This window comes from Diceros bicornis, chromosome 34 (assembly GCF_020826845.1).
Source record: "Diceros bicornis minor isolate mBicDic1 chromosome 34, mDicBic1.mat.cur, whole genome shotgun sequence".
In the NCBI taxonomy this organism is placed as follows: domain Eukaryota; kingdom Metazoa; phylum Chordata; class Mammalia; order Perissodactyla; family Rhinocerotidae; genus Diceros; species Diceros bicornis.
Genome location: NC_080773.1, coordinates 24,109,028 through 24,121,295, shown reverse-complemented (window position 1 = coordinate 24,121,295; position 12,268 = coordinate 24,109,028). Strand labels below are relative to the sequence as shown.

The following is a 12,268-nucleotide window of genomic DNA, read 5'->3' as shown; positions in this document are numbered from 1 at the left end:
GTTTAAAAAAAGGTCCAGTGGGCTCCGAGACCCCGCCTCCTCACTCCCAGACTGGGTGAGATTTGGGGGACCAAATCCCCTCCGCCTAGCTGTGCCCCCAAACTGGGGGCGCAGGACGCTGCTCCAGGCGGGGTGCGGCCAGTTCCAGTTTTTCCCTTCCCAACCCACGTGGGTCCTGTCCACTGCGCGTGCCCCCTCGGGCCGTGGCCTGCGCTGACCGAGGGGGCGGTGGGGCCCCCGGGGCCGCGTCATACTTCGGACTCGAGGCTGGAGAAGTGCGCCGAGCCCCTGCGGGTACCCAGGTCCCCGCCCCGGTGTCTCCGGTGCGGCGCGGCGGGCAGCGGCGGCCCCCAGTGCGCGGCGTGCGGGCACCGGCGCGCGTGGCGGGAGGGCCCGGTCAGCCTGCGCGCGGGGGCGGCGCGGGGGCACGAGCTGAGGTCCTCGAGCGAGCGCGAGGTGGGCGCGGGCGGCGGGAGGTCCCAGCCCCCCGCGGCGCGCCGGTGCCGGTGGTGGTGCGGCGCGGCGGCGGCGGGCGCGCGGTGCGAGGCCCGCGGGCGGTGAGGGTGCGGCCGCGGGCACCCGCAGCGGGCCCGGCGCCGGGGCGGGGGCCCCGCGGCCCAGGGCGGGGGCGGCGGCGCCCACCAGCCGCCGTCCAGGCCGTGGTGCGAGCAGCTGAGATGGCGCGGCGGAGGCAGCAGCTCCAGGCTGGCGCAGTGGCGGCAGTGCCAGGCGGCTGGGCCGCCGCGCGGGGGCAGGTAGTCCCAGCTGCCGGCGCGCCAGCCCCCGAGCTTGTCGACCGACCAGTAGCGGCCGGGCGGCGGCCCGAGGCGCTCGGCGTACGGGTAGGGGAAGTCGGCGAACCACCAGGGCTCCAGGCCGCCCAGCGACGCGCCGCCCAGGCTCTCCGAGTCCTCCGAGTCCGACGGCGACGGCTCGAGGTCGAGGTAAGGGCAGGGGGGCGGCGCTGCGCGGCACGGGGGTGGCGCCCCCTGGGCTCCGCCGCCCGCGCCCCCCGCGCCCCCGGCGGCCCCGGCGCCCGGCCCCAGCAGGGGCTGGCTCTCTGGATCGGAGCGCGGCCAGCGCGCGGGCGCCGGCGGGCTCTCGTCCTCGAAGGCCAGGCGGCAGAGCGGCGGCCCGACGGCGGTGGCCGCGGCGGCAGGGGGCGCAGGCGGCGACGGGAAGCCCGGAAAGGCGCCGGGAGGGGGCTCGGCCGGCTCCTTGTCGCGCACGATGGCGAAGTAGGAGGGCGGCGGCTTCTGCGGGGGCTGCGCGGCCGGCGGGGACAGGGGGCGCCCGGCCACGCCCCGCGGCGCCGCGCGCGCCTCCCCCACGCCCAGGCCCTGCGGCTCGATGGGGCCGTAGTAGCGGTGGAAGCCATCGGCCAGGCCCGCGCCGCCCGGCGGCCCTGCGCCCTTGGTGCGCCGCCAGCGGTCCACAGCGGCGCGCTCGCGGGGCACGAAAGGCGCGGGGCCGGGCGCGGGCCGCGCCGTCGGGTACGCCGGGCTGGGCAGCGGCTGCGGCGGCGGCGGGGGCTTGGCCAGCGGCGGGGCGGCCTCCGCGCTGCAGCAGCTGTACATGCCCTGCAGGGGCCGCGGGAGAGGAGAGGGTCAGCGCGGGAGGCCCGGGACCACCTGCCTTCCCTCCATCCCTCCCTCCTCTCCCGCACCTCGGCCCACTCTCTTCCATTTCCAGGCATCCCTGCCTCTTTCCCCCCATCTCTCCCCTTCTGCCTCCCTCCCTCCCCCATACCCTGGAGAAGGCCAGCAGGAAGTCCATGCGGTGGGTGGGCCCCAGGCAGTGCCGCAGGCGCCAGTACACCAGGTGCTCCCACGCGAAGACCAGCAGGGAGAGGCCCATGGCCACCAGGAGCATGTAGAAGACCCCCGCCATGTTGTCGATGTCTAGCTTGCTGCTCATCACCTCGATTTTGTCATTGTGGCAGATCCCGGAGAGCCACAGCCGCTCCAGCATCTCGATCTCATCTGGGGAAAGGGGGTCGGAGGTGACCTTCCGAGGGCACCCTCTGAGGACCCTCCTCTCTGATACAGGAGTCTAGGCCCCCAGCCTCCTCCTCCCTCAGACCCTGGTGTCTCCATCCTCATCGCCTCCTCCCCCCGGACCCAGGGGTCTCGCCCTCTCCTGCCCCCCATCCCTGCGTGCAGCGCGCACCATCCCCCAGGAACTGCAGCAGCGCCAGGTCGATGGGCCGCTTCCAGCGGGAGCCCTTGTGCAGAGCGATGCCGTAGCCCGTGGTGGCAAAGACCTTGCCGGAGCCGATGGTGACGAGCTTGCAGCCCTCATCCTTGCGGGCCATGTAGTTGAGCACAGCTGCGTCATAGATGAAGGCGTCCAGCTTCCTGGGGGCGGCGGGGGGGGGGGGGCATGAAGGGCAGGGTGAGTCCACTCAGATGCCCTTATGGCCCAGCCCAGAACTCCTCTCACCCCTGACCTCCAACTGCTCCAAGCCTAACTAGTGGGGAACTCTTGAGCAAGTCACTGCACCTCTCTGTGCCTCCGTTTCAACATCTGTAAAATGGGTGTAATAGCAATACCTCCCTTCTAAGGTCGTTGCAAAGGTCACTTAGGGCTTGGTGCAGAGGAAGTGCTAGAGAAATGTTAGCTGTGCTGTTAATGACATAATGACGCGTTTAATCCTCACCAGAGCCCCCCAGAGAAGGTCCTATATACTCTTTCACTTTAAAAAGAAAGACTGAGGCTCAGAAAGGTGAATCATACAAATAATAATTTTGCAGAATAAATGAATGACTGAATAAATGAATCCACACCACAGAACACTGGGTAACTATTCTGTGAAATAAGATAAATGCTTATGATCTGACATTTGAAGATGTCCAGGGTGTATTAATGAGAAAAAAAAAAAAACTTAGAATCCCATACAGAGTATAATTCCATATTTATTTTTTAAAATGACATATGTCATGGGGTGAAATTGGGGTCATCTTAACTGCAGACACCAGACTGGCTCTTAGAGGGAGCTTTGTCCAGCGTTGTCCAAAAGAACACTGCGATGATGGAGATGTTCCATCTGCACTGTCCAGCGTGACAGCCACCAGTCACACGTGGCTCTTGAGCACTTGAAATGTGACCCGTGTGACGAAGGGACAGAACTTTAAATTTTATTTAATTTTAATTAATTTACATGTAAGTCATATTGGACAGCGCAGGTCCGGGGAAAACAGACAGATCAAAGCTTGTGTCTGAACACCGGGCTGCAGGGAAGGCAAAGGGTGTTCCAGAAGAATGTGTCACCTAGAGTTTTGAGTCATTTGCCTGTCTGTTGATCTGTGTCCCCAAACCTTCAGTAAAGCTCATCTACACACATGCACATAAATGCCTTGTGTACATGGATGGTTGCAGAGAAATTAAGGAAAAGGACAGAATTAGTCCATGCACCCCAAGTGGGGAGACAGACAGACAGAAGGTTCCCCAAACGGAATGGATCCAGCAGAAGCAAAAATGTGGGGGTGGGGCAAAGAATGAGCAGAAGCTTGGGGAGGGCAGTGGCTGGGGGAGAATGGGGTTGGAATTCATTTTATATCCATCCTAACAGGCAGGGAGCTCGCAGCTGACATCTGGAAATATATATATATATAGGCAAGAACAATACCTCTCCTGCCTGCGGGCACTGAGGCCTTGTGGGCAAACGGTAATTTCTCTCTAGGTTTCTCTTTGTTTAGAAAAATGCCCTTAGGGGTGAAAGGTGAATTGTTCCCTGGGTTTAAGTGTGAACAACTTCCAGTTTTCAGAGTCAGGCTGAAGAGGAGGGATGGAGGTGCTGGGGACTAGGATAAGAAGGAAGGAGGGTGTCCTTGGGGGACACAAAAGAGGGGTGTGGGGGGTGGAGACCCAAGGAGCATTTTAGAGCCAAAGATCAAGGCTTCCGGTGGCGGGAAGGTTTGAGGGGCTTTCAGGAAAAGGGGATCTAAGAGCCTTCACTTTTCATGGTTTGCTCAGTTGTTCTGGGATATAATGCTGCTCTCCCTTCCCCGAGCCTCCATTCCATATCCCCTCATCCCTAAACCTCTAGTAACCAGCCACGTCCCGCAGCCTTTGTTTAGGCGTAGGTTTGGAAAATTAAAATGCCCTGTGCCTGTCCCTACTGTCCTGTTTATTCCCACCCTGTCGCCAGAGGGATCCTCCCCGCCCTCCTCAGCTCACTGCCCTCCCCTGGCTCCTCACTTCAGTCAGAGTGACTGGAGTTACCTTGAGTGACAAGGCCCTAGGCCACCAAACACCCCCGCATCCCTCCTCACCCCTCTGCCCTCATCTCCCATGCACGCCTCCCTCACTCACTCTGCTCCAGCCACACTGCCCTTTGCACAGTTCCTGGACCGCTTCAGCACGCTCCTGCCTCAGGGCCTTTGCACTGGCGGTTCCCTCTGCTGCAACATTCTTCTCCCAGATAACCGCCTGGCTCACTCCCTCACCTCCTTCAAGTGTTGGCTCAAAAGACACCTTCCCGAGCACCCTATTTAATACTGCAAGCTTTAGTCTCCTCCCTGGGTCTCCCAGACTCCTTCCCTCTCTGCCCTATTTTTGTCCATAGCACTTACCCCTTGTAATATAAAATGTTCTTAGTTATTAAGTGTATTGGCCCTCTCCCCCCGCACTGGAACTTAAGTTCCATGAGGGAACAGACCTTGTCTGTCTGGTTCACCGCTGTATCCACAGGGTCTAGAACGTTGCCTGGCGCACAATAGGTGCTTAAGAAAGAGTGGTTGAATGAACGAATTCAGGCTGGTGCAAGGCTGGCGTTCTGTGAGTCAGGCACTGAGCTGATAGGTGAGGTTTCATTAATTTGGGAAAGATGCCAAGAGGTTTTCCTCCATGGAAAAAGCAAGAGGGGAACAGTGTGTACTTTTAGTAAGGAATGTAGAAAGATGTGTGTATGCATACATGTTTTAATTGATCTGAAAGAAATAAAAAATAAGGCTTACTTTAGGGAAGGGGGACTTCATGTTTCCTTTTTGCCCCTCTATGTGAGTGAGAAATTGAACCTGTCTCATGGAATGGGATTCCAGAACTGGCTGGGAGGAGAAGCCGTTTCTTTTTTTCTTTTTAAGAGATGCATGTCCTTTCCCTCCCTGTGAGGTTGCTTGCCCTCAGCGGTAGGGTAAGCCCACAGTTGGTATGTGAGCCAGCCGAAGCCATGTGAGGCTGCCAGTTCCCTTGTACCTCTCTGTAAGGATGGAATTTTCTAGTGCTGTCCACGCTGGTAACCACTAGCCACGTGTGGCTATTTGAATTTAAATTTTAACTAAATTAAAAGTTTAGTTCCTTAGTCACACCAACCACATTTCAAGTGAGCAAGAGCCAGTGGCTACCATATTGGAGTGCTCAGGTCTAGAACATTCCATCACCGCACAAAGCCTGTTGGAGAGCGCTGCCCTAGACACATGCGTGCGTCCACCTCCCAGACTAGAATGGGAGCTCCAGGAGAGCAGGGGCTTTGCTGTGTTCACTGACATATCCTCGATGCCTAGCCCAGTGCCTGGTGCCAGAAGACCCTAAATGAACATTTATTGGATGAATGAATGAATGAGTGAATGCCTTTTAACTTTCATATCATTATGGGTTATCTTGTGAGGGAGATCATGGTTCATTATATTTCTTCTTTGTTCCTCTCTATATTAAAAACATTATATATATAATATGCGTATGTATACATATACACATGCATACATATATATATTTTTTATATATATTTGACTAACCCAAGAAAAGAGACTGAAAAATACTGACATTGGAAATTCCCCAACAAAAATGATCCAGACACATCACCCTACAGTGACATTCATAGTCAACAGTTTGCTCATGTAATCACAGGCCCACCACTTCCAGAATTTTGGACCCCCCACTCCCAAATATGAACAGACTACCAAGAATTGATAGACATCAGATGAAGCTTCTAAAGAGAAAGATACAAACAAGTGGGGGGTGGGGACTTGGAGGAAACAGAATATATAGAGAGGAGAAAATGTAAAAAAACCAAGAACTGTCATTAAGATAATCAGAGAAATGAGACAAGATACTGCAACTTTGAACCATGAATAGGATAGTATAAAATAGGATATGATAAAATTTACAAAATACTATAAACATTCAAAGATGAAAAAAAGAGTTCTTAGAATGACATGAGGATAGGATTGAAAGGTCCAGCAATGAAAATAGTTGAAGACACATTAGTGAGAAATGCCAGCATACTGAGGACAGGGAAAAGAAAAACACATCACATTCAAGGCTTAGGAATCAGAATGACTTCGGACTTTTCAACAGTTACACCGGAAATTAGAAGACAATGGGGTGATGCCTTGAAAATTCTAGAGGAAAATGACCTCCAGCCCAGAATTTTATACCCAGCCTGACGGCCCATCAAGAGTAAAGATGTTTTCAGAATTGCAATGTCTCTAAAATTTTACCCCCATGTGCCTGTTGTCAGGAAGCTCAAAAGAAAAAGAGAGCTAAATCCAGGAGGAGGAAGAATTGGGATACGACAAGATCTAAGCCACGGGGGAGGTGAAGGGATCAAGATGGCGCCTGTGCCCCAGACTGCAGCTGGCCAGAGGCCACGAGAGAAACTTCTTCAATAAGGTGAAATTAATGGAGTAACTGATGCGTCTGAATATGTGAAGAAGAGATTCATATAGTTAACAGAGAATTTGGGTTTGAATTAGTTAAGCACAAAGAGAACTCAGACACCAAGCAACTGGAACAACAAAAAAAAGACAATTATTAACTCCAGGAAAAACAAAGAATTGTGTAGGAGAGGAAAGTAATCATGGTTTACTACTTGTGGCAGCTGTGGGAGTGTTTACACAGTGATAATGTGTAAACACTGCATATTCATTTAGCGAGAATCACAATGTGGGAGGCTGGAGTGATTTAAATAAGAGTATGAATATGTCTTTCATAGTGAGAAGTGGACGGAAAATGCTTAAAATTGGAAAATCAAGAGGTATCCATACAAACATGGTATTTAGAGACAGGGAGATAAATAGCAAAATTATACAATAAATGTGGTAAAAGCAGATTCCTCTGGGCTGGGAGAAGTGGAAGGTGGGCAGATGTGGGACCATTGATTTTCATTAAAAATTTTTTTTTTTGGTATTTGACTCTCCAGACTATGTGGATGTGTAACTCTGATAAAAATAGTACTAAAAGTTAGAAAAGAATGTGAAAAGGAGTACTGGGGAGAAAAAGAATTCAGCAGAAGCAGGAAATCAGAGCAAGAGGTAACAGTGAAAAACACAGGGGTATCTGTTGTGAATCCAGGAAGCTTCTGGGGAAAGGCACAGGAGGGTGGTTCTGGGTTTTACTGCCTGTGTGAGGCAATGTAGAGTGGTAGTTGAGAGATGCTGGGCTCAGAATCAGATGGCCAGGGTTCAAATCCCAGCTCTGCCACTCAGTAGCTGTGAGATCTTGCTGTGCCTTAGTTTCTTCATCTATAAAATGAGAATAATAATATTCACCTATGAAGTGTTATGGGTTGAACTGTGTCCCTCAACATTCATATATTGGAGCCCTACCCCCAGTGCCTCAGAACCTGACCTGATTGGGAGACAGGGTCTTTACAGAGCTAATAAAATTAAAATGAGATCATTAGGGTGGGCCCTAATCCAACAGGACTGGTGTCCTTATAAAGAGGGGAAGTTTGGACACAGACACACACATGGGGGTGGCCCGGTGGTGTAGTGGTTAAGTTTGCACACTCCACTTTGGTGGCCCGGGGTTCTCGGGTTCGTGTCCTGGGCGCAGACCTACACACTGATCATCAAGCCATGCTGTGGCAGCATCCCATATGCAAAATAGAGGAAGATGGGCATGGACATTAGCTCAGGGACAATCTTCCTCAAGCAAAGAGAGGAAGATTGGCAACAGATGTTAGCTAGGGGCCAATCTTCCTCACCAGAAAAAAAACAAAGAGACACACATAGATGAGAGACAATGTGGAGACACAGGGAGAAGACGGCCATCTACAAGCCAAGGAGAGAAGCCTGGAACAGATCCTTCCCTCACAACCCTCAGGAGGAACCTGGAGGACTTCTAGCCTCCAGAACCTTGAAACAGATTTTTGTTACCATAGCCCTAGCAAACTGATAATGAACTTAAATGAGTTAGAACAAAACTTGATGTATAATAAACACTATAATGAATTAAAAAGATATGGGAAAGCTCCCAAGCCTTGGCAAAGAAATGGAACAAGTGGAACTTTCCTGCACTGCTGATGAGAGTGTAAATTGGTACAACCACTGTGGAAACCATCTGGCAGTATCGACAGAATCTAAGCATACATGTCCCTCTGACCCAACAGTTCCACCCATGGGAATTTACCCAGGAAAAACGAAAGTGTACATCTCCCAAAGACTTATACAAGACTCTTCATAGTAGAATATTTACAGTGGCCAGATGCTGGAAACAACCCAAATGTCCACCAACAGCAGAATATTCAGACACTCATATAATGAGTGTACACTCAATGGGATACAGTGATGAACAGCCAACCTGGTAGTCATGTTGGGCAAAACAAGCCAGACACACAAGCTACTACATACACTGTGTGATTCTGTTTATGTGATGTTCAAAACCAGGCAAAACTAATTCACAGTGATAATCTATGGTGACTGGAGGGGCAGAGGGAACTGGAAATTTTCCATACCTTCATCTGGGTGTGGTCACATGAGTGTCTGTGCATGTATAGACAATCAGTGAGCTTCACACGTAAGACCTGTGTATGTTATAGTTCAATTTAAAAAAGATGAAATGTAAAAAGACACGGGATGATCCAGCCCTGCTGGCCTAGTGTTTTTTTTGTTTTTGTTTTTTTGTGAGGAAGATCAGCCCTGAGCTAACATCCATGCCAATCCTCCTATTTTTTTTGCTGAGGAAGATTGGCCCTGGGCTAACATCCGTGCTGATCCTCCTCCACTTTATGTGGGACGCCGCCACAGCATGGCCTGACAAGCGGTGTGTTCGTGCGCACCTGGGATCCGAACCTGGGCTGCCAGCAGTGGAGCGAACGCACTTAACCACTAGCCATGGGGCCGGCCCCTGGCCTAGTGGTTAAAGTTCGGTCCTCGGTCCTGGAACCACACCACCGTCTGTCAGTAGCCATGCTGTGGTGGAGGCTCACATAGAAGAACTGGAAGGACTTACAACTAGGATATACAACTATGCACTGGAGCTTTGGGGAGAAGGAAAAAAAAAAAAAGACATGGGATGAAGCCTCAAGGTATTTTCACTTATTAAGGGCTAGGGTTGTGGCTGACAGTTGGGTGGAAAAAATACAGGTGTCCCTTGTTCTCTGAACTCAGGGATAGATTTGGATTCCTTTTTTGAGATGGGGCTGGTCTGCTTTGCTGGTCACACTCCCTGCTCTCCCAAACTCAGGAACCAAGTAGGTTTGGGACATGGCGTCCCCCTGAGTCTCTGAATTCTTGCTCTCTGAAGGTAAGGATTAAATAGACTGGGAATGTGAGGGATTCCTGGAGAAGTAAAAGAGGAAGGCGCTTTGTGCTGTGAAGGAGGTGGGGGGCAGAGCCTGGGAAAGCCGCCCTACTTTGCAGAAGAGGGAGAGGATCTGGAATTCCCAGGGGCCTTCCTGGAGGGAGGGGCTGAGGAGGACAAAACGGAAGAAGTGGGAAACGGGAGGGATGAGTCAGCGGGCTCGGGCTCAGGAGGATACTCTGGGGCTGAGTAAGGAAGTGAAACAGTCCCAGGGGATGGGGGGGTGTGGCCAGAGCGTTTTTATGTTTCATATTCATAATGTTCACTATGAAATTTTTTGCGTTTCAATGACGTACACCTGCGCCGCCCAATACGGCAGCTACACGCCACTGTGGCTATCCTGAGCACTTGAAATGTGGTGAGTCTGAACTGAGGTGTGCTCTGAGTGTAAAATGCACACCGGATTTCAAAGATTTCGTGTAGGAAAAAAATTATGTAAAAGGTCTCAACCGTTTTTATTCTGATTGTATGTCACCATAATATTTTAAATATATTGGGTTGGGTAAAATATACTATTAAAACTAATTTCACCTATTTCTTTTTATGTCTTTTCATGTGGCTCCTAAGATATTTAGAATTACACAATAGCTCTCATTGCATTTCTACTGCCCAGCGCTGGCAGATGAAGCCCTTCGTGCTCCCAGTCTTCAGCCCACCAAACAGAGGCCTGACATCAGTGGGGGCTTCTGTGGGGATTAAGGGAGAAGTGGGTTCCAGTTTTGGTTCAGAGGCTCTGGAGCCAGGAAGGCACACTTGGGCCAGTGAGATTGTCCAGAAAGTGAATTAAATGTGACTAAGAGAGCTTGAAGCCAGGGTGACCCCGAGAAGCCCAGGAATTTGCAGGATCCTTATGAAGCGGGGTTGGAGCCACTGGTACCGACATCCTAAGGGGCAGGGAGACCCTAGATGATGTCTAGGGGTGGGGGCAAGCCAAGGAGGGGACGAGAAAGTGGGAGAAGGGAAAGAAGTAAAACTAAGAGAAAGGAGAAGGAAAAGGAGAAGGAAAAAGAAGAAAGAGAGGCCGGGAAGCAAAATAACAATAAAAGAGGTAAAAAGACAGTTTTAGATCTACACTGTCCGGAATAACAACCATTAGCCAGATGCGGCTTCTGCGCTCTTGAAATGTGGCAGGTCCGAATTGAGATACCCTGCGAGTGTAACATACACTCAAAGTACCAAAAAAAAAAAGTTAAGCATCTCATTAATTTTTATATTACCTATTGAAATGATAATGGATTAGAGATATTGGGGTAAATAAAATAAATCATTAAAATTAATATCGTCTGTTTCTTTTAATGTGGCTACTAGAAAAATTTAAATTACAAACTTGGGGGGCCGGCCCCGTGGCTTAGCGGTTAAGTGCGCACGCTCCGCTGCTGGCAGCCCGGGTTCGGATCCTGGGCGCGCACCAATGCACTGCTTCTCCAGCCATGCTGAGGCCGTGTCCCACATACAGCAACTAGAGGATGTGCAGCTATGACATACAACTGTCTACTGGGGCTTTGGGGGAGAAAATAAATAAATAAAATTAAAAAAAAAAAAGAGAAGAAAAAAATAAATTACAAACTTGGCTCCCCAGCTCTGCTCTGGAAAAAAGAGCAGAGGAAGGTGGAGGAAACACCTGGAACCATTAACAATGAATAACAAGGAAAAGGGGAAAGATCCTCTCTTTTTGTCTCATTATTTTTCACAATAAGCAAGTGTGACACACAAAACCTGGAAAGAGAGGGGGAAAGAGATTTGGGAAGGGGAAACTTCCCTTAAGAGGCTTGGGAAGCTGAAGGCGAAGGGGGCCAGGCACTGAGAAAGGGGGTGTCCTCCAGAGGGGGGGGCCCTGGGAAGGGGGCTCAGGGTCCACCAGGCTTCGCAGCTGGAGGAAAGGCAGGAAGCCAGTGGAAAAAGGATGTTCTGGAAACAAGCTCAAGGTTTTTCTCGCCCACCTGTTCCCTGCGCATCCTAGAGAACCTGCGTGGAGTAGGGAAGTGGCCGCCGGGGAACCACATGATCAGGCCCCACCCTGACCTCGCTGATTGGCCCGGGCATGGACACCTGACCCCAGCTGGACCAATCGGATTCTCGCTGGTGAAATTGCACCTAGGCGTGCGAAGGCTCAGACTGGACCTTGGAACTGAAAGGTTGCGTGGACACTGGGGGCCAGACGGCATTTGCGGGCACGGCTGAAACCAAGATCTGTACGTGCAGAGGGACTGAGGGGACAGCCAGGGGCCCTTGAGTGGAAGAGAAGGGAAGATAGAGAGGAGCCTCGGCTCCTGACGTTCCGTCTCCCAGAGGCGCTTTATAGCAGGTGGGGTTGTTGACCCCATATTATGGAGGCGAAAATTAAGGGCCAGGAACTGAACTGACTCGCCCCAGCAAGTAAGGGGTCTAGCTCCCATTCAAACCCAGGACCATCTGGTTCTAAAACTGGTGGTGTTATGCACCCCCAGGGTACTGTTAGGAACTCCCAGGCCATGGGGGACACCAGAACCCCGTCATTATACGGGAAGAGATGGAAAACCGGTCTCTAGAGAGAAGGGAAGCAGATGGGGAGAAACATGGAAGAAGAGAGCTGTGGAGAAAGATGGCCGGAGACGCCTAAGATCTGAGAGACTTGAAGGGATATTAAATTTATAATATCTGAGTGTTTTCTGCCTCCCCCCACTAGAATGGAAGCTTCAAGGAAACGGGGACTTAGGCATCTGGAACAGAGCCTAACACATTAAAGGCCATTGATATACTTGTT

General features: G+C 51.6%; 1 protein-coding gene across 1 annotated transcript in view; it reads right to left on the bottom strand.

Annotated features, from left to right (window-relative positions):
- Positions 1 to 201: 201 nt before the first annotated feature.
- GRIN2D (glutamate ionotropic receptor NMDA type subunit 2D) overlaps positions 202 to 12,268 on the bottom strand; it is a 30,141-nt gene continuing 18,074 nt past the window's right edge. Inside the window, exons 10-12 of the mRNA XM_058529741.1 lie at positions 2,170 to 2,357; positions 1,750 to 1,982; positions 202 to 1,580 (exon numbers count right to left, since the gene is read on the bottom strand). Coding sequence (XP_058385724.1) covers positions 249 to 1,580; positions 1,750 to 1,982; positions 2,170 to 2,357 — 1,753 coding nt within the window. The 3' untranslated portion in view covers positions 202 to 248. The remainder of the gene's footprint in view (positions 1,581 to 1,749; positions 1,983 to 2,169; positions 2,358 to 12,268) is intronic.